We start from the raw sequence: 22923 nt of genomic DNA on the forward strand, positions 1-22923 counted from the left end.
GTTTCAATAGTTTATAATAATTATTATAAGTTTTAACATCAGAAAAATTAGAATTTAAAGTTTGTTTATTCAGTTAAGAAAACTTCCATCATCATCTCATAATTAATACACATTAAAAACGATAATTATGAAAAAAAAAATAGTATAAAGGTTATTTTGTTGGCTTATATGATTTTATTGGTGGCTGATTTGTTTTATTTTATAGTTTATAAGATCATTATGTTTGCTGATCAATTATTTTTTTAGCTTAAATGGTTTCATGTATGGTTTATCATCAATTCTTTGTCTTATATGATACTTATATTGCCTAATATCATTCTTTCATTGGTGATTTGTTTCTTATGTTGGTTATTATGATACCTATATTGGCTGATACTGTTTAATTTTTTGCATATATAATTCAAAAGGTTTAGAATTAAAGAAGTTACTCTAAATCAAACAAAACAAAGCACTAAAAAAATTATCAAGGAAAAAAAACGAGAAATTATAGAATAAAATCAAATAATACATATATATGATAATTAAAATCATTAATCAAAACCCAGAATCCCCTTAAAATAAACATCACTTGAATAGATCATACTTATAGTTAATTTATATAAAAAAGAAACACTCTAAAACCTAATTTAACTTTCAGTTGCTCTTACGGGCATACATATCAGTATCATCACTGCCTTCACAATAATCTTGATAATTTTAACCAAATGCAAAGTCAGGGTCTAGATCATTGTCATTTTCATATTCAGAATCAAGATCGCTGTCAATCTTCTTACTCTTCCTCTGACTCTTCATCTGCTTCTTACTCTTTATCTTCATTTTTTTTCCTAATCTTTCATCTTCTTCTGTTCAACGCTTTCATCCCGTGCTTTCTTTTGGTACTTTGTTCTCCTTTTTCGAAATTTCCTTTCTCTTTTGATGTTCCCTGCTTCAACTGTTCTAGAAAAAAATTCATTTTTTAGTAACATCAGCAAAGTACACAAAAAAACTAGAAACGTTTTCTTCTTAGGATTTTTCAGTATTAGTTTCCCACGTAGGTGGTTTAAACATCTTAGTAGAAGAAGTCATGCTATCACTGCTCACCATTTTTAAGCAAAGGAACAGAGAAAAAAGAGGAAGAAAGCAAAAATTTAGGGCAATTATTACACTCAATTGAACTTATATGACTCTACAACTTCCAATAAATACCTTTACAAATTCTTTCTTTTAGTATGTTCTTTTTGGATATAGTACATGCATATAATAAACAGACCAAAAATAGAGTATTTGAGTTATAGAATTTGACTTTTAGAATATTTGATTTTTAGAATATTTCCGTTTTTGAACATGTACATGTGCTCGATTTAAACAATTTATCACATAATTTGATTTTGATATGTTTATTATGTTGGCTTATTTTTTTTCAGTTAATGGCTTATAATTTTTTTTTGTTGACATAAATGGGTTTTTAAATTGGTGAAATCATTCCTTTGGATAAATTCTTTAGCTTATATGATATTTATGTTGGCTAATATTATTCTTTAATTAGCTGATATATTATCTATGTTAGCTTAATTTATTTTTATTGGTTGCTTATATGATTCTTATGTTGGATTAAATTATATGAATTACTGTATATACTTAGGTTGGCTTATTCATTATAGTTTCTTCTTTTGGCTTATAAGATCATTTGTTAGCTTAAATATTTATCTTGTTGGCTAATATAATTACCCTTAAATGCTTTTTTAAATGGTTGAAATTATTCCTTTAGCTATCATCAATTCTTTTGCTTATATGATTCTTAAGTTAAGTTGGCTAATAACATTCTTTCATTGGTTGATATAAATCTATTAGATGATGGATAATAGAAGAAACTGTAATGAAAAAGCCAACCTAAGTATATATTAGGTGTTGGTTTAAATATTTATCTTGTTGGCTAATATCATTCATTCATGACCTGATTTGTTTCTTTTATGTTCCTAATTTGATTATTTTGTTGGCTTATATGTTACCTGTGTTAGATTTTATGTTATTTATGTTAGCTTAATTATACTATTATTGGCTTATATTATTATGTTGGCCGAAATAATATGAATTACACTTATACTTAGTTTGGTTGATTCATTAATTTTTTCCCTTAAATGCTTTTTTAAATGGTTGAAATCATTCCTTCGGCTATCATCAATTCTTTGGCTTATATGATACTTCAGTTGGCTAATATCATTTTTTACATTAGTTGATATGAATCTATTGTTTGCTGATATGTTACCTGTGTTACCTGTGTTGGTTGTTATGACTCTATTGTTGGCTTATATAACATTCAATCATAAAACTATCTAAAAAGACTAACATCATATATCATTTTATCAACAAAACACATAATACCACTGTGCATGCATTTAATAAACAGAGTCAGTTACAATCCATTGTACAACGTAAATAACCTGCCCAACCCTACTATATTTAATCTAGCTTCATCCTCTTATGCTCCCTACCAGGATGATTAGATTCCTCGTACATAGCCTCCTCCTCTAAAAACAGTCATCACAATCCATCAAGAAACTTTGCCCAATCTTGCACCATTCCATTGTGGAAGCCATAACCATTATGCCTCATGATATCATAGGCCACCCACCATATTTTAGAAGCTTGGTTTTTCCTTACATCATTAGGAATCCACCATTTGTAAAACCAGAGGTTATATCAATGCTTACAAGTACAAATGCACATGGCCTGAGCTCAATGAGGGCACCTAGGGAAGATGTGCTTGCATAAAATTTGCTCTACAGATAAAGCATGGTGGGCATCCGTTAGAGCTGCCATGTGTTGTGGGTTGTTAACTGGATCCATCTAGCCTAAGAAAACACCCAACAATAATGGTGTTAACAAAAACACAATTTTATAATTAATACACATTAAAAACGACAATTATGAAAAAAAAAATAGTATAAAGAAATCAGAATTATATGTTAAGAAATGTTTTATGTGTTCGTGCAAAGCTTTCTACAAATGGCTTCATTCCAAAAGAAAACTTAGAATATCCTTTGTACTTGATTTTAGTTGAGTTAATATAACCCAAAGAAGAAGAGGAATGAGTATTTTGTTCGAAATTCAATGCATTTGGAGCAGAAGCGTTATTCCAATACATTTGGAGCAGAAGCATCATTTCAATAACCAATGTTTTTTTAGAATAGCAAAAAAAAAAAAAAAAAAAATTAAAAGAGCTAATTTCCTATTGGTTAACCTTATGTGTCTTGTCCCCCATTTAATTTCTCTCACCGGAATAGTGCACCCAATAAATAAATTACAAGGAAAAAAAAGTTGATCACCAAAAGGTGAAATTGAAAAAAACTTTATCATCAAATTTTACAAAAGAATGATTATATTGTTGGTTGATATGTTAACTATGTTGGATAATATGGTTATATTGTTGGCCAATACAAAGCATCTTACTATTCAATAATATTGATATGTTATCTATGTTAGCTAATATGGTTATGTAAGTTCATTTGTTGGCTGAAATTATTATATTTCTTGTGTAGGCTTATATCATTTTTATAAGTTGATATATTTATTTCGTTGCTTGTTATTATTATTTTTAATGGAATATATGTTTCTTATTCTTTTGCTTACATGATACTTATGATGGCTAATATTATTCTTTCATTGGCTTATACCTAATGTTCCCTTATTTGTATCTTTTGTTGGCTTATAAAATTTTATTTAATGGTGTCTTATATGATTCTTATGTTGGATTAAATGATAAGAATTACAGTATATATATACTTAGGTTGGCTGAAATCTTTATCTTGTTGGATAAAATTCTTTTTTAAATGGCTAAATCATTCATTTAACTATCATCAATTCCTTAGCTTATATGATAGTTATGTTAGCTAATATTATTATTCCATAAGCTGATATTTTATTTATATTAGCTTACATGATTCTATTGTTGGCTTATATGATTCTTATGTGGCTTAATGATAGTTTATACTTAGTTTGGCTGATTGATTAGTTTTTTGAATTAGATGCTTTTTTAAATTGCCGAAATCATTCCTTTGGCTATCATCAATTCTTTGGCTTATATGATAATTAAGTTGACTAAAATCAATCTTTCAATGGCTGATATGATTACTTATTTTGGGTAATATGATAACAATCAATCATAAATCTATTTAAAATACTAACATCATATATCATTTTATAAATAAAAACTAATACCATTGTGCATGCATATGTAATAAGATTAACTACTAAAATAGAGATTGATTCATATCAGATTAAATACTAAGAATCATATGTAATATGATTCTTTTAGCCAATTCAATAAAAGTACCTTCGACCACCATTGTTTCATCAATCTCAAAACTAAACTAATCTAATCTACCTAAATAGAATTATAAGAACAACAACAAACACTAGCAGGCAGCAAAATCTAGGGACCATGAGTTCATGGTTCTTCATTACTATCAGCTGATCTTTAAAACCTTGATTCTGAAGTTGCAGGCATCCTCTTTTAGTAACAACATCAGTCAATTCCTTCTTCAACATCCTAAGCTCAATCTTATGCATGTTCTTATCTGCCATTAATGAATTACTGACATCCCTTTAATTTGCCATTCAGTTATTTCTATGTCAATCCAATTATTACTTGTAGATTTTAAGGCTTGCGTGCACAAAAATTCAACCTTTATATAGTTGTAACTAAAAAAACCAAGTAATAATTTACATATTCCTGTTCAATATGAACCACATTAATTAAATCCCCAAATTGAAAACCCTTAACCTTAAAACGAATTGAAAGCCTCGAAATTAGCCATTTAAAAAACTATTTAAGCCAACAAGATAAAGATTTCAGCCAGAAAAATGATCTTAAAAGCCAAAAGATAGAATAAACATTTAAGCCAACTAAATAAACAAATAATCCAACAATGAAGGAATCATATAAGCCCAATAAGTATTATATTAGGCATAATAAGTATCATATACGCTTACAAATTGTTTACATTAGACAACAAAATAAAGATGTAATTTATTGTATAATGTATATATAATGCAACAATATAATTATTTAAGGCAAAAACAACATAGTTATATAAGCATACAAAACTATTAAATGAAAAACAACTATTAAATCAATCAAAAATATAAGAAAAATATAAGCCACCTTTTAATTAATATTAGTTACAACATTAATTAAATCCCCAAATTGAAAATCCTTAACCTAAAAACGAATTGAAAACTACAATCTGAACCACATTAATTAAATTCCCAAATTGAAAACCCTAAACCCTAAAATGAAATGAAAGCCTCCAAATTAAGATGCGAAACATACCTTTCTTCGTGGAATCATTGTTTTGTTGCTATAAGAGCGGTGGTCTTCCATATTTTTTCTTCGCCGCAATCAAGTTGAAGTTTTTCCCAAATTTTAAGAGGAGTAGAATACATGGGAATTGACAGATTGAGAGAGGAAGGAAGAAAATGAGGGAATTTATATGACTCTACCACTTTCAAAAATAAAGCAAAAATAAAAATATATACATTAATAAATGATACTACAATTTCCAAGAAACACCTTTACAAATTCCTTCTTTTAGTACGTAGTATGTTCTATTCAGATATAGTACATGCATATAATAAATAGAAGAAAAATAGTATATTTGACTTTTAGAATTTTTTCGTTTTTGTACATGTACATGTGATTGATTTAAACAATTTATCATATCATTTGATTTTGATTTGTTTATTATGTTGGCTTATTTGTTCTATTTAATGGCTTATAAAAATTTTTTTTTGGTGTAAATGGATTTTTAAATTACTGATATCATTCCTTTGGCTATCATAAATTCTTTAGCTTATATGATTGTTATGTTGGCTAATATTATTCTATGTTGGCTTAAATGATTCTATTGTTGGCTTATATGATTCTTATGTTAGCTTAAATGATATGAATTATGGATGATATATGATTGAAGGTTGGCTTAAATGATTTTTTACCTTAAATGATTTTTTAAATGGCTAAAATAATTCCTTTGGCTTAAATGTTTTTTTTTTTTTGAATGGCTAAAATCATTCCGTTTGCTATCATCAATTTTTTTGGCTTATATGATACTTTTGTTGGCTAATTTTATTCTTTCAAAGGATGATTTGTTATTTATATTGGCTAATATGACTTAATTATTGGCTTACATGATATTTATGTTAGCTTAAATGATATGAATCATAAAACTGTCTGAAAGACTAACATTGTATATCATTTTTGACACTAAAACTAATAAAACAATACATTTCTATAATTTTATTACAAAATAAGTTTAAATATTGTGGATTTGGAGTTTTTATCCCAAATCTATTTGGATGTCTAGTAGCACCCTTTCTTCTTTCAAAATTCCCTTCAATCCTTTTGTTTCTTCCAGGTGGCCTACCTTTTGTTTTCGGTCTTAAAGGATCAGCAACTGTTTTTCTTCTCTTTTCCTCTTCATTAATTTCTTTGATCTTTTCCTTATTTGTCCATCTCTTCTTGATGTACACTACTGGGATAGTAAATACATTATGCATATGCATTAATCTTAATATGTGGTAGCATATCATTCCTGTTTCATTGAAACATCAGGAGCAAGCAAATTCTTTCAAACTCTTATAGTAAATAACCCGATGGCTGCTCTTGAATTCTTCAGTTAATGACACTTCAAACATCTTCAGACCAAGAATTATTATTACATGAGATAAATCTTGAATATAAGATCTCATACTCGTGTCATATTCTTCTACAAAGTCTTTGTAAAGATTCAAAGTGTAAATTTCAGTCGCTTGTTTCAATAACTTGTATTTTATTTTTGGCTTTTCTACCTTGTTTCTATAAATATCTTCTTTTTCATTGCTTCTCCATTTTTTTACTATTGCGTCAAAGATATGGAAGAATTCAAATAATGAAGTCTTCTTGTTGGCTTTGAATGATATAGCTCTATTTTTCATCTCTGATCTTTGTGATGATAAAATTCCAGCAGAAAATATGTCCTTGCTAAACATAGGACACCATTTCATCCTAAGATCATATAATCATTCAAACCAAGATTTTTCTTCCAAACCAAACTTCTAAATCATTTCATTCCATCTAGCTTCAAATTCTTTATCATCATCACAGCCATATAAACATTTGTCAAACATATTTTTGAAATCTTCATTACTTTTCAATTGACCAAACCTTGAAACAAAGTTTATTTTGAAGATGCCTCAAACATAATCTGTGTCTTGAATTTGGTAGAACCTGCATGTTATATATCATATATTAATAATTATTAAAGATATAAATGATATAATCATTTATGTATTTGATGATATCAGTTATCATTTAGATAATATAATCTATTACTAAGATTATATCATCTATCATTTAGATTATATCATCTATTTCTTAGATGATATCATTTATCTGTTAGATTTTATTATCAATCATTCAGATGATATCATCTGTCATCTGGATGAAATAATTTAAAAGTTGGCTGAAATGAATTAAAGTTTACCTTTTCAATTGCATTGCTCATTGCTTGATCTTGATCTGTAAATATTGTATTTGGCTCTAATCCTCTCATTGACTTTTTGAAATTTTTAAGAACCCATTCAAATGTAGCAATAGTCTCATCAGTCATAAAGGCACAACCAAACATAGTTGTTCTCTAATGATTGTTTACCCCAACTATTGGAGCACAAATTAAACCAAATTTTATTTGTCTTATAAGTTGTATCAAATACAACTACATCTCCAAAGGCTTTGTAATCTTCTAGCATCATTGAATCACGCCAAAAATAACTTACAATCTGATCACAATCACCAAACTTCAAACGATAAAAGAAAGAGGAATTTGCTTCTGCTCTCTCTTGTAGTGTATCCAAAACACATTGCATATCTCCACCTTCAATTCTTTCTGATCTATATCTAGTCACATAATTCAACAGATCTCTCTTTGTGTGTTCTAAAGCCTCTTCTGATCCAACCTCATTTGATAAAAATTCAAAGACATCCATTGGCTTTATACCACTTTCAATCAATTTTTCAATCAGCTTTCCTATTTCTTCCTTTATATTTCTTTCAGATTTCGGATGATGCCTTTATGTTGTATCAACTAACTCATGATTGTGTTATGTGTTATGTTGAATAACACAATACACTCCACTTTCTTTTTGCTTGAATATGATATTAGCTTTACAACCAGTTTTAGTGTCATTGACACATCTCTTTTTCCTTTTCTTTGATTGTCCTTCTGTTTCTGTAGGCATTTCACCAAATGTAATTTCTTTTTCCTTTTTCTATCTTTTTACATCTATAAATCCCTCCTTTGAGCAACAAAAGTAAAAATCATATGGTATACCATAGGCACTTCTTAATGTACTTTTTCTAACACTAAATCCAACTACTCTATAATGAGCTTTGTATAAACGCAATGCATCTTGACGATCTTCAACAATTCTTCCCATCAAAGATAAATTTATATCTTTATCACTATCATACTTAAAATCATCCAAATCTGCAATACAATATATGTAATCTGTAATGCATGACATGTAATATAAAATAAAAAATATAATGCATCTATTAGATGATATATATTCTGTAATAGAAGATATGTATTTTATAATAGATAATATAAAATAAATAATAGATCATATGTTTTTTATATCAGCCATTAGTATAATTATATAAGCCATCATTATGATGATATCAGACAACAAAAAATACATATAAGCCAACAAAATACTAATATAAGCCAAGACAATATAGATCATATAAGCCATCATTATGATGATCTCAAAAAACAAAAAATACATATAAGCCAACAAAATACTGATATAAGCCAACGAAATTATCTTGTCAAATAATAAATATGTAATAGATTATATATTTATTATATCAGTCATTAATATGATTATATAAGCCATCGTTATGATGATATCAGACATTAAAAAATACATATAAGCCAACAAAATACTGATATAAGCCAACGAATAGATATCAGGCAACACAGATCATATAAGCCATCATTATGGTGATACTAGAAAACAAAAAATACATATAAGCCAAAAAAAATACTGATATAAGCCAACTAAATTATCTTATCACATAAATAAAAGAAATATATAAGCCAACAACAGACACATATAATTTTATTTAAAATTTCTTGTTATTATCATGTTTACATAGTAATCAATTGTTTAATATTATCTCTGTAATTACCTGATATCAGTCATGCAATGGATGATATTAGCTTTTTATTGGCTGATATATTCAATTTGTTGGCTGATATTGGTCATGAATATTAACCTTATATTGGCTGATATCGTCCTTTTTTTTTATTTACTGATATCAATCATGATTCGATTATATTAACTTTAACATGGCTGATTGAATATTGTTCTTCGCATAAATTTTTAATAACTTGAATTATAAAACATAATTTACTCACCAACATCAGCTTCTTTATCATCGTTTTTTTTTTTAGATTCTTTTTCTTCTGAATTAGAAATTTAGAGATCATAAGTCACATAAATCTCAAGATTAACTTTAAATGTTAAAAAATTGACGAAAAAGGTTATAGAGTTAAAAAATTAGAATAACCAGGATTTTCTGACGTGATTGTAGATGAATTAGGTGAATTTGAATCCTTTTGTTGATTATTTGAATCAAATTGTTGATAATTTGATTCATTTTGCTGATCGATTACTTCATTTTGATCATGAATTGATTTATTTGTTTGACTTTCTTCTTCCATTGTAAATTTTAAAATTGTGCGATCTTCTTCTTCTTCTTCTTCTTCTTCTTCTTCTTCTTCTTCGATTTTGTGTGAAAACCTAAGAAATTACTGAGTCTTTTAATTTACAACAGCCCGCGAAGCCCGTTAACACCGTGCTTATAACCCGCGCTCATTCTGGGCTTTTATTGGAAGCCTGCCGCACGCAATACGCGCTCTATAAAGTATAGTTGGTGGGAATATATTTAATTGTTAATAGGAAAGAGAAATAATAAAAAAAAATAGTGTAAGTGGGGTTGGTAGGAAAGAGAAATAATAAAATATTAGTGCATTCTTAGCAAATAAGAAAGGTGTTAGCAATTATTATTAAACGGATGAAAAAGAAAAGTGTTGCGATTATTACAAAATTAAATGGAGGGAATAATACCCTAAAGTTGCAAATAATATGAAACGGAGGTAGTGATGAAATACTATTGTAAACTGTCACTACAAGAAAAATACATTTTCTTAGCGATTATTTTAACATTTCGTATCGATTGTAATTGCTACAAAAAAAAATCTCAACGAATAGTTATTCGATACAATATCTGCCGTTACCATAGCCTTTAGTAGTGATTTTCGCTTTCGCTGGGGTTGTCCTCATTAATCGATACGAAAAACTCCATTAAATCATGGTGATTATTGTAGCGATTATAATCGTTACAAATGTTGAACTCATTTTCTACCAAAAAAAAAAAATTTAAAAAGAAAAAAAAAATCCCTACATATGATCTATACAAGATTCGAACATACAACCTCAAGCTCTAATATTAAATGTTTTCCAAATAAGCTATGACATATTTTATGTTTTCTTTGTCAAACAAAATTTTAAAATCTAGTGTAAAATAGGCTTTTTGTATCGATTTTTGGGTTTTAGTGGCGATTGTAAACGATATACTTTTCCATAATTTTATAAATGTGCAGAAAAAGGTGAATAAATAAATATTATTATGTTTTTCATATCGATTTCATATGGGTTTAATATATCGATTGTAAAATGATATAGATTCTTGTACTATTTTCACAAACATATGTGCATATTGTAATAAATGTACAATCGTTACGAAAAAACAATTTTCTTATAGTGTGTGCATGGCACGGATTCTAAACTAGTAAAGATATATAACATATGCATTTTATATCAAACAAATATAGAGTCAAATCTTGTTTATTACAATAAAAATACCCGTCTTGACAATATCAAACAATTTTTGGTGTATTCACGCTCAAAACACATCACATGTTTGAATAGCAAAAGTTCAAAAGCTGGGAATAGTAAAAAGTTCGATAAAACTACTTTAGCCTTTAATTTTCTTGATCTTTTCGGTTACCCTTCATCTCTATAAAGTTATCCCCTAAATTTATTTTCCCCTCTTTTAACAGCGATGACAGTTAATCACTTCTTCGCACGTCTGAGCCGGAGTTTGCTCATCTTCAAGCTTTACTCCCTGCTTCCACCATCTTGTTCTTGGCAAATTCTTAGAGTATAGAAATTTCTTAGAGACCCGAATCCAAAATTGAGTATTACACTAGTGGATTAAATTTGGGGAAATTATAGTCTAGAAATTCGAAAATATCTTCCTGTTTCTTTGTGAGGATGTCCGCGATAGAGACGCTTTGCTGCAACAGGGCTTAGCAACGTACCAAGCTGCTCTTCTACTCTTTAAGCCTTGGAATCAGGGTGAGTCAATCAGAGATATAAAATTTGACGAGGAAGCTATTTGGGTTCATCTCGATGAGGTACCTCTGAACTTATGTGAGATTAATGACGTTAAACCAATGCTTACTCTGGCTGGAAACATTCTGTGTATTGATGACCCCACTCCACGATCAATTAGATGCTTAGTTAGAGTAAAACTTTAAATTCATGTTTTGGAACCATTATTATCTGGTTGTTACTTGGACCTTGGACACTCTTGAGTGTAAATGGATTAATTTCAGATATGAGAATTTGTTTATTTTGTGCTCTAGGTGTAATAGAGTTGGCCATAAGCAGATACTTTCTCTTTGAATCCTTATATGTCTGTTCCTTTTTTGGTTGACAAGAGTGGGTTATGTAAGTCTGCTATATTGCTTGCCCAGAATCTCTCAAACATGAATATTGGCCTAAAGAGAACTGAAAAATTTAGAACAACCACAGTGAATCTCAAGAGTTTTTTCAAAACCATCGACCCACCTCAACCCCAGAACATTCAATCCAACAAAAGACCCCGTGAGTTTGCTACTCCATCCTTCTCACCTTTGAAAAAGAGGAAATCACAATCGGAACCAACAGTACACATTTAACCTTGCTCCAAATGAATCGAGCCAAACACCAATCCAACCCAATTTCTCAATCCACAAAAAACCCCTACACGCTCCGAAACAGAACCAACATTGCCCTGACTCCTTTCAACCCTCACCCACCAATACTACTCCTCCATTTTCTCATTCTCCTCGATCCTTGAGGTTAAATAAATATTTTTATCCTCTCAAGCGACCAAAACCTCCTTTTCTCAAGATGGTTAGTAACCAAGGGAAAGTTTGGAATGGGGTTAAGGAAGTTTTCCCTCCAAAACGTCGACCATCTGATTCTGATCCAGGAACACCTCCTACAATCAATCCACCTGTGTGTTTGTCTTACTTTAATCCTTTAAAGAAAAGGAAGGGAATCGAGTGGAGTGGTTGTTACTTGCTCCCCATCTTTGGTATGTTCTGATTAGGGCTCGGTGACCCTCCTTATAGGGTCACCTCTGGGCCAATGAATGTGGGAGCCTGGAATTGTAGGGGTTTAGGGTCATCGGACTCCCCTAAGGTTCCATACTTGTCTTCGTTAGTCCGCTCTTTCAACATCGATGTCATGTTCCTTATGGAGACTTTTGTTGCTATAAATGATGTTGTACATAAGCCTTTTCCTTTAGGGTTTGATGGTTTTTGTGGCATAGATGCTCAAGGACATAGTGGGGGTTTGGTAGTTTTTTGGTTCACCCTGATGAAGCTTGTACCTATTTCAATTTCCTCGCATGTTATTTTATGTCAAGTTTGTAATCCTAGTGATGAATTAAAGCATATCCTGTTTGTGTATGAGTCGCCTCATTTGTTGGGTTGGTCCACTGTTTGGTATGAAATTTCAAACATTTTACGTACGCTACCTAAGGTTGTGTTATCAGGTAGAGTATATGTCTCACAAGGTGGGTGGCTCTGATAGCATACATGGTAGGTATGAGTTCCAACAATGGAAACTTGCCTGTGAATTGTTGGACATTCCTTTTTTGGGACCGCCTTTTATTTGGACTAATGGACATAACAATGGATATCCTACCTTTGAACGGTTGGATAAAGCTTTTGCGACCCATCATTGGTTACTTGACCACCCTGATGCTTCTCTTCTTCACCAACCAATTTTATTTTCTGATCATGCGGTTGTGATTTTGTAAGAGTCTCCAAATGTTCTGTCACATCAGCGCCCTTATAGTGTAGAAAATTGGTGCCCGCTATCAAAGGAAGTAGCTTCTATTATCTCTTTGAATTGGGATTTGATTTTCCCTAGATCACCAATGTTTGCTATCTCCCGGAAGTTGTAGGAATCTACTTTCTTGGTGTGTTGCTCATAAGAAACTTTGGGGTATTAATTGAAAAGAGTTACATGATTAGATTGCTCCCTTTGCTTAGAATCTAGAATCTCGACTTGATATATACTCGTTTATTTCAACTAGGGAAGAAAAACTTGCACAATCATAGGCTGCTTTTTTGTGCTAGAAACAAAGAGTTAAGGTTAAATGGAATGCTGTGGGTGAATCTCATTCTCATCTGCTCTTTTCTCATGTTCAATCTCGGAGTCGCCATAATACAATGCACAACTTTGGTATTTGGGTCCATCATCAAGATGGAATTCGTCAGATTGTCTTTGACTACTATTCTTCTTTGCACCGGTGTCATAATGGGGTTTCTGATGTTCATGTGTTGCAGTGGGATAATTTAGGCCTTCTCGTCTATGATCAACAGGAACTTATGGTTCTATTTTCTACAGCTGAGATTAAGCAAGCTATGTTCAATATTGACTGACTCAAAATCACCGGGACCGGATGGTTTCTCCTCGGCATCCCTTAAGTCTCATTGGTCAGTGGTAAGTCAGAAATTTCTGTTATTCAGTACTTTTTTGTCATCAGTTATATGCTTCGTGAGTGGAATCATACCTTCCTTATTCTTTTAGCAAAGGTAGAACATCCTGAGCAAGCTTCTCAATTTCGGCTGATTGGGCTATGTAATGTATTATATAAATGCATTGCAAAATGTATTACCAATTGACTACAAAAGGTTTTTTCGTGAATCATATCTGAGCATCAAAATGCTTTTGTCCCAGGTCGTCTCAATGTCAGAGAACAACCTTATTGCTCATGAACTTTTCACTTACATGAATTCTTCTCGGGGAAGAACTTTTTCGACTGCTTTGAAACTGGATATGAATAAGGCGTATGATTGGCCAGCTAGGACTTTCTTTGGCAAGTTCTTCGTATTTTTGGATTTTCTCCTTATTGGATACACATTATTCAACAATGTGTTTCCACAGTTTCTTACCAAATCTTGGTTAATGGCAATCCTACTAAGATTCTTCGGCCTAGTACGGTCTTCGTCAAGGGGATCCTTTATCCCCATACCTTTTTGTCCTATGCATGGAGATTTTTTCAGCTATGCTTCATTTCGTAAGGCTAAAGAGGAAACTTTATTTCAGGGTATTAGGATTTCGCGTGGTGCTCCTTCGATTTCTCTTTGCAGACGACTCCTTGCTCTTTTTCCGGCCAACCCCTTCAACCTGTGAACAAATCTTAGTTGTTGTTAATAACTTCTATTCTGCCTCTGGCCAAATGATTAATCTGCGGAAATCGGTTGTTATATTAAGTCCAACATTCGAGAGGACTATCGTGATTACATGGCCAGATCATTGCATATGCAGGTTCGCTCTTCTTTGGGATCTTATTTGGGTGTTCCGGTTGATATGGACAAGAGTAAATGTAAGGAGTTCTAACCTCTCATTGACAAGGTTGTCAATTGTTTGACTAGCTTTGCCTCTCTTCATCTTTCGGCTGCAGTGAAATTGGTAATTATTAATTCAGTTCTGGTTGCTTCCTTTAACCATGTGCTTTTGGTTTTTAAGGTTCCTTCTACATACAGTTTGTGAAAAAGTAAATAATCTCCTGGTTCGCTTCTGGTGGAATAATAATTCTTCGTCTCGAGGACTTGTGTTAACTTCCTCTTTGCTTCTGCATTTGCCTAAAGGTGTGGGAGGTTTAGGTATTCGTCACTTGGGATATTTTAATTCAGCTTTGTTGGCTAAGCAGTCTTGGAGATTTCTACAGAATCCTCATTTACTAGTCTCCCGTATTTTAAAAGCTAGGTATCCTACCCTGCTTCGTGTTCAAAACTCGCTAGAATTCCCCATCCTTCTTGGGGTTGCAGGAGTTTAGTAGAAGGCTTCAGATCTCTTGGTCACGGTCTTTGTTGGAAGGTGGGAAATGGTTCACATGTCCGTATTTTACCGGATTCTTGGGTGCCCGGTATTTCAGTGCAGTTCAAGGATTCACTAGCTGGATCAGATCTTCCAACTCTAGTGTCTTCTTTACTTGATCCATGCACGAATGCATGGGACTCTTCTTTATTTCATCGGTTTTTCCCACCTCAAGTGCAGTTCGTATTCTAGGATTAGAGTGTCCTCATCGGATGATGGATGATTATGTTTATTGGAAATTTACTCGAGATGGATTTTTTTCGACTAAATCAGCTTATGCTCATCTAATCCAACATCTGGATCGGCCGGCCACTCCACTTATCAGTACTTCTTCTCACTGGTGGAAACAACTTTGGGGTATGCCTATTCTTCAAAAGTGGAAGCTGTTTACGTGGAAAATCTTATATAAGGCATTACCGGTGGCTGCCATTTTATGTACTAAAGGTATGCCAATAGATCCGAACTACGGTTTTTGCAACCAGGCTCCTGAAACGGTTGAACATCTTTTCTTGGAGTGCCCTTTTGTTCGCCGTCTGTGAGTGTATGTGGTCCCTTAGGTCTTCGAATGCCTGATGAATCTTCGTTCCCCTTTGAGGTTTGGTTCACTAGTTAAATTAATTCCTTGGCTTCTCTAAAGGATTGGACTAGGTTGGACTTTTTTGGGTTTTGCATGGGCAATTTGGATCTTTAGTTCTCCTAGTTCGGTTTTCCAACTTGCAAATGCCTGGGTTTCTAGGAGCCTTTTAGCTAGGGAGTTCCCTATTTCTAATCATAGATTCACCCCTCCTGGTTTTGGTATTCATCTGAATTCGTATTTTCTTCGAGGTGAGGGGTTAGACTACCTTTCTGTAGATCTTATCATTGATGGTGCCTGTGATTCAAAAGATTGTAGGGCAGGTACAGGTTAGATTTTCTCGTCCATTGGTACTGATAATATCTTAGGAGAAGCCCAGGCTTGTTTTGCCCAATCGGCTTTTCAAGCTGAATTGTTAGCCTGCTTGTTTGCCATCAGGATTTTGTGAATCTCCGTACTCGCACTGATTGTATGCCTATTCTTACTACTTTATGAGATGGTGGTGCCACAGACATTTCTACAGTCTGGATTCGTTAGGAGATATGAGACATTCTTTCAGCCTTTACTGTTTGCCCAATTAACCTGTACTTTAGCACAACAATAATTCCTGTCAAGCCACAATAAGGCTGATATGAATAATATGAGGGAAGAAGATAGCAAAATTTTATTTTTCAGTTTTTGAATGAATACATAGATAATGAAAGAAACATTTTAAAGCAGGAGGGTTGACGAAAAAGAAATCATGACATCATGTAATTTTACAATCAAGAAAAGACTATTTGTTTTTCTATAGGATCACTTGTCTACAAAAATACAAAGGCCTCAAGCCCTCCAACAAATAAACTTAAATCTATGACAAGAGAAGCTACACCCTCATAATCCACCTTTACCAGCACACGTCGTTGATTGAGCTATCAAGTACCAGCAAAAGAGGTAAAGATCAGCCGATTAGAGGATCACGATCAAGCAAATGAGATCGAATCAAGACCTGAAAACTCAAAGAGAATCGTCTTCCACCTTCCTGTTGTACAAACTAGCTTTTGTACTCCAAAGCTCCGGATGCATATGAGGGAGTTGGGTTTACAGTTTTAGTTTTACTACACTCATCAAGGTATTGATCATAGGCATATGAAACAAACCCCCAAATGGCCAATAACATGGCCACCACCTTTATTCCATCCATTATGTCACTAAAAAAGATCACTGCTAGCACTGGAACAATCGGCAATCCTAAAGTAGAGACGACATTGGAAAACAGCGATGACACCCTCACAATCAATCCAAATAAGCCAATATTGTAAACTTGCCAACTCAATGCTGTGCAAATTAAAGTCATCACGTATGACACTTTTCCAAACCTAAATTGATTCATCTCTGCTTTCACGGATTTCAGGTCTCCAGTAGCTACAATTCCAACCACTGCAATACTACTTGCAATGAATGACTGACGAAGAAGCAAATCCAAAGTTGCTTCAAAACTATCATTCTTAAATACTTTCTGGAAGGCAAACTCTGTTAAAGAAAGTAACAATCCATACGCCATTGGATAGGCAATAGCACAAATGAAACCAAAGACATAATTAGCCTTCGAAACTCCTTCAGGAACTGAAGAACCAGACTGAATCACCAGTAAGACAGATGAGATGGTAAGCAAGACAAGAGAATTAATTATGTAAGGTGTGAACTTTTGAGAATTTAAGAAGAAAGAAAAGAATGCATTGAAGGCCAACTGGGATGCACATAAGAGCGAGAAAGTAGAGACAGGTACATATTGCAGTCCTATTGAGTACATCATACCAACTGCTGCCACAAATAGCCCAAAGAATAGGTATATTGATGCTGTTTTGAGAGGAGAAAGCTCATTAATTGGTTTGTGACTCTGGATTGATTTCCTGGGAAAGATGCGGTACAAGGGTAATAACAATGGAAAGCCAGCATATTGCACCAGTGTTGCCATCCATTGGCTTTTCCCACCTTCATTATAATAAAATCTTCCAAGTATCATACCTGCTGACTGCCCAAGAAGGACACAGACTATATAGAACGCAATAACAATCCACCACTTTAACCCTGGTTGCTGTGATGAACTTGATGAGCTGGCGGTATCTTCCGACTCTGGCATTATTCCTGGTTTGCTGTTGCTGACTGTACCAGATACATAGTGTTTCAGCCTTTCAGGAACATGTATTATTGGGGGGAGGGGGGTTGGTACTGAAAGATCTTCTGCAGGTTGGTTTGACAACCATTCTATCTAAATGCTTCATCAAAGTAGCTACTGTTGGTCACCAATCAATGGTGCCGCTGATGGTGTTGACTACTGCATACTAGGACTAGCAACTTAGCTATGCTCCACTACACCCTCCAATCCTCCATTCATAATATTAGGCATCAAGTGACCTCTTTCTTTTTAGTTCATTTTCCATCTTAAAGTGCTTTTAGTTTAAATTCCTATTTTTCAAAATTTTATCGGTTTATTTTATATTTTGATTTGATAAAAAGAAGTTTGATTCTTAAAATCTAAAAGTACTGATTTCACATATGAAATGCCGATATTGGACAATATTATGATGGTATAAACTGAATCCTATCATAATTATTAACAATTGTGGCTTTTCTGCAAGTAAAAAGTCGCATTCTAGAGAATAATCATGAATCAACATACCGTAAACATCATTCTGGGGTATAATCAAGCTTGAAACACCATCATTAGAAGGATTCTCATATCCCAGATCTGCTTCACCACTTGTTTGCTGGTTTGCATATATTCGGGGCACTAGTGGAGAGATTTTATTTACCTGTAGTCTTTCATTTGAGAGTTGCAACATATCAAAAGTATAAGTATGGAGACAAGCAAATAAAGAGAAAAGAAAAGAAAAGGAAACACAAGCAGCAGCAAAACTAAACTAGTAAAATTAAAAAAAAAAAAAAAAGTACAAACCTAGACAATTTTTCAACAAAGCAGATTACAGTATAAAACAGAAGCATAATTCACAGAATTGTGGTTATTAACTTTATTCAACAGGGCACCCATATCCTCAAGTCAAACATGTTATAGATTATATACTTCTCTATGACAACCTCCTGTCTATCACATCCTTAGAAATGACATTGATAAGGAAGATGATATCCATATTCGAACAAATTTGAGTAAAAGAAGGTAATTCAGTTGTTGAATGGAGCATATATGTTATTAAGATATTCAAAGATGCTTTTCTTCAGCTTACTCCTACATTTCAGAATAATGTAGGAGTCCATGGAGTCCACAAATTGAATATAAAAATAAAAATAAAATAAAAATATTGATCTGGTTTTGAAATGGTGTTTTTTCGCCCAAAATAATTATTTGGATAGATATCTCACATTATGATGTGGCTTAGTTGAATAAGGCTGGTTTTTGTAGAGATTGCACTTGATAGCCAGGCATGAAAACATAGAAGTTAGAAGCAAGGATGACAAGAAAGTATCTTGAATATGGGTAATGCTAATGGATGGGTCAAGTTCGGATAATGGATGGCAAGAAAGTAACTTGAAAGAGCCTGAACGTCAGTAATGCTAAAAAAAGTTGGCTAGATTAGGGGTGCAACTTATTGATTACATGGAAAAATTTCTTGGCATGCCTCAATGGATTAGGAGTTCAAAATCCTAAGCATTTGCCTTGCTTAAAGAAAAGGGTGTAAAAGAAGATTAAAGGGTAAAAACAACAAGCTTCATCTTTTGCAAGTAATCTTATTAAAAGTATTATTCCAATTTCCAAGTGATTACTACCGATTTTATGAGTTTGTTTAGATTCTTGTTGTCTTTGTCATGACATCTAGAAAATGACAGTGAGGTATTGGTGGGGGTGTAAAGAAGTAACTCAAAGGAGGTTAATGGGTTGCCATACGGACCATGATTTTAACGAGGCAAAACTTGCTAAGCAAGGGTGAAGAATTATCTAAAGTTTAAATATTTTTTGCGGCAAAAGTTCGTAAGGTTCGTTAATTTCCTAATACTAATTGACGAGTGTGTTATAGATTGAACTACAAATGGAGAAGCATATGGAGAACTGGGAAAGTAGATGGTAAATTGAAAGAGAGTGTAGGTAGACTATGGGAGATAGCAACTCAATCAATATGTTGCATGACCCTTAAACAAATAGACTCCTATCATCTTTCTACCTTTTAAAGCTAAGCCATTACTCTCTTTTTCCTTATGCTAAGGCCGGAAGACAATATTTACGCTTGGTATTATACAAACTACAAAGGATGTTCGCTCTTTTGTAAAGACAGGTAACTATTTTATTATTTCTTGTATGAGCTCTAGTAGCAGTCCATGTTCATCTAATAAAGGTTGATTTCTAGAAGTATATTTGGGCCTTTGGGATTTCCATTTTTCCAAATACAGCCAAAGGCAAAGTCTTTTATATGGGGATTATGTAGTCGTGCTTTGGTGCCTTGTTAAGGTCTTCAAAAAAAAAAATGTAGCATGTATCATAGCTGTGTGGTAGTGATAAAGAAAATCATGTTCATGCCTTCTTAAGGTCATCTTCTTCTGCAGGAATATGGGAGGCCACTGAATTGGTAGATGTGGTAAAAGTGGCAATGGAGGCCTGGTTAGATTTGTTTGGAAGGAAAAGTTGAGGATGGGAGGTATAGCAAGAGCCCAAGGTGAGGTGGCTGCTGCTGCTGTTATGGGGTTGTTGGAGCTTTGTAAGGATTTTAGGATGCTAAAATGGGGGCTTTTCCTCTTCTCACTTTGTCCGGTTGCTGATGCCTGACAGTGAACGTCAATGTGCAATTTGCCGGGTCAAGTGTGGGTCTGGAGGTAGTTATAAATTATATGTGACTTTGAAGGTAGTGATATAAGTGTTGTTTGCTCTTAGGCCCTATTTGATTTGATGCAAGATGTTATCATGGAAAAATGATTTTCCCAATTTTTCCATTTTCCTTTGTTTGGTTTGTAAAAGGGTGGAAAACAATTTTATCCGTGATAGAAAACATTTTCATTAACAAAACAAGGGAAACTACATTTTCTTCCTACTTTCTTACCTCTTTTTTACTTTCCTATCATGCATCACATTTTCACTTATATTTTAATTTCTCTAACTTTTTTTTTTGTATGGAAGCAAACAAAAGAAAAGTAAATTGCAATTGTGGTTTTCCTTGAACATATGTTTTCCATAAAAAATATTTTTTTATTGAAAATGTTTTACATCAAACCAAACGAGGCCTTAGTTAAAGTGCTTGTGCACAGTAAAAATTGGAGAGGTAAAGGCCAGTTATGATCTATGTTACACTATATAGGGAAAAGGGTTTTTCATATATAAATTTCACTTACAAAATTAATCCTTAATGCATTAAAAAATTTAATTTAAGATATCTATGTTAATCTATACAGGAAAGGGATGAAAATGGTTAAAGAACTTTCATTTGACAATACTTTTTTAATTTCTTTCCTTTACATAATCTTCTACTTTATGGGCATAGATAATTATTACAGAAATTAAATTTTCAACATTATAGTTATCTATAGCTAAGCATCATAACTAGGCCTTGAAAGTTTATTAAAAATGATGTCAATTCATTATAAATAACTAAATAAGTCCAAACAATAAATACTATGTAAAAATAAATTTTAATCTGTAAAAATAATTTAGCCCGACAAAAAAATTGATTTAGTGAAAATCAGGTGAAGACAACATGGCCATATTGTAAGAACTAAGAATGGTTTTATTTGGGCTTCATTTTCAGCAACATCAATATAAAGATTCAGAGAGCATTAGCAAATAATAGGGTTTTAAATTTTTGGGGTAAAGGCTGAACAATAGCATACAAATTGTATCGACCCATTGCATGCGCTTTTAACCTTGTCAATGCTAAAGCTACGGATGACTCCTGATGTTATCTCACGGGGTATTATTCGATTAGCTAGTACTTTTGAAACTATTTTTTTTTTCCACATATTTTTAGAGAAGCAAATAAGTAGGCGTATGTTACGACTCATATTGACCCCATTGATTACTCGTTAAGGCTATGAATTGGGAGTGTTCTTGTGGATGTTGTTGAGTTTGATTCTTGCCTTAATTTCCCTAATAATTAGTGCGTGTTGTCTTTTTCAACAAAAAAAAAAATGATTATGTACAAATTACAAATAGTCTACGATTGTCCAAATAAGTCAAATGGATAAAACATTCTAAGCATAATTCACAATTTACAATTCACAAATCTGCCGCTCAATTTCCAAAAACCGAAAACTAATTATCTTTTACAACAATTGTCTTTTAACATAACTACCAATTCAATCATACTCAAGTTCTCAACACAAATCTTCATTAACAATTAAAAATATACCGTACTTTTAATTAATTAATTGATTGATTAATTAATTAGTTAATAAATAAAAAAATTAAAAAAAAAAAAAATTGACTTCGACCGCAAATCAAACATCCAAACCATAATTTTATCACAAATTGGTAAAGCATGAAGCAAACAAATATAATGAACAAAAATCAAAGAATTGTAAAAATTTAATCGATAATTAAAGAAAAATAAGTAATTAATACCTGAAATTAGGTTTAAAGGAAGCGGGATTCAAGCATTGATGTCGACGAGTTAAATCGGGCAAACGAACATTGAATTGTTTAGAATTCAGCCCGTTCAATCCATGGCTAAGAAAACACATCGAAAGCTTAGATGCCATTGTTGAGGAAAAGTGAGAAGGTAAACCCTCACATACAATTAATAATAGAGAAGAAGATTATAGAGTGAGTAGTGGTCTAGTGGAGTAAGATAAGAAAGAAAGCAACAGCTTCTCCGCCACAACAACGACGACTACTGGGGCACTGTATGTGTATTTTTATAATACCTCTGTTTCATTTTATTCGCAACGACGTGATACGACACTGTGACAAAATTTGTTTGTGAGCGATAAACTGATTGAAAAAAAATTAAGGTTGCATGAGAGATAAAAAAAAAACCGACAAGTGAAAAAATAGAAAGAAAATATATTGTAAATAATTTGTATTCCGTAGTATTTATTTATAATAAAGTTGCAAATAAATTGAAACGGATGTAATATGAGGTGTTGGGTGTAGCACTAGCAGTTGTATAACGTTTGGGATATTC

The 22923-nt window shown here is 32.5% G+C and overlaps 1 protein-coding gene across 1 annotated transcript; it reads right to left on the reverse strand.

Moving 5' to 3' along the window:
* Nucleotides 1–16545: 16545 nt before the first annotated feature.
* LOC110728615 (purine permease 21-like) lies at nt 16546–22645 on the reverse strand. Its single transcript, XM_021908258.1, has 3 exons — nt 22362–22645; nt 18483–18622; nt 16546–17965 (listed from the first exon to the last, which is right to left on the reverse strand). Exons 1-3 carry the CDS (start codon nt 22496–22498, stop codon nt 16854–16856), a joined length of 1389 nt encoding a protein of 462 aa, XP_021763950.1. The 5' UTR covers nt 22499–22645; the 3' UTR covers nt 16546–16853.
* Between the last annotated feature and the right edge of the window lie 278 nt (nt 22646–22923).

Source organism: Chenopodium quinoa, unplaced genomic scaffold, assembly GCF_001683475.1.
Source record: "Chenopodium quinoa cultivar QQ74 unplaced genomic scaffold, ASM168347v1, whole genome shotgun sequence".
Lineage (NCBI taxonomy): Eukaryota > Viridiplantae > Streptophyta > Magnoliopsida > Caryophyllales > Amaranthaceae > Chenopodium > Chenopodium quinoa.

Coding starts and splice junctions, on each gene's coding strand:
- LOC110728615 (XM_021908258.1), bottom strand. CDS start 22,498: ATGGCATCTAAGCTTTCGATGTGTTTTCTTAGCCATGGATTGAACGGG. Junction 18,623..22,361: donor TCCTTTAAACCTAATTTCAG/GTATTAATTACT, acceptor CTCAAATGAAAG/ACTACAGGTAAATAAAATCT. Junction 17,966..18,482: donor ACCCCAGAATGATGTTTACG/GTATGTTGATTC, acceptor TATCTGGTACAG/TCAGCAACAGCAAACCAGGA.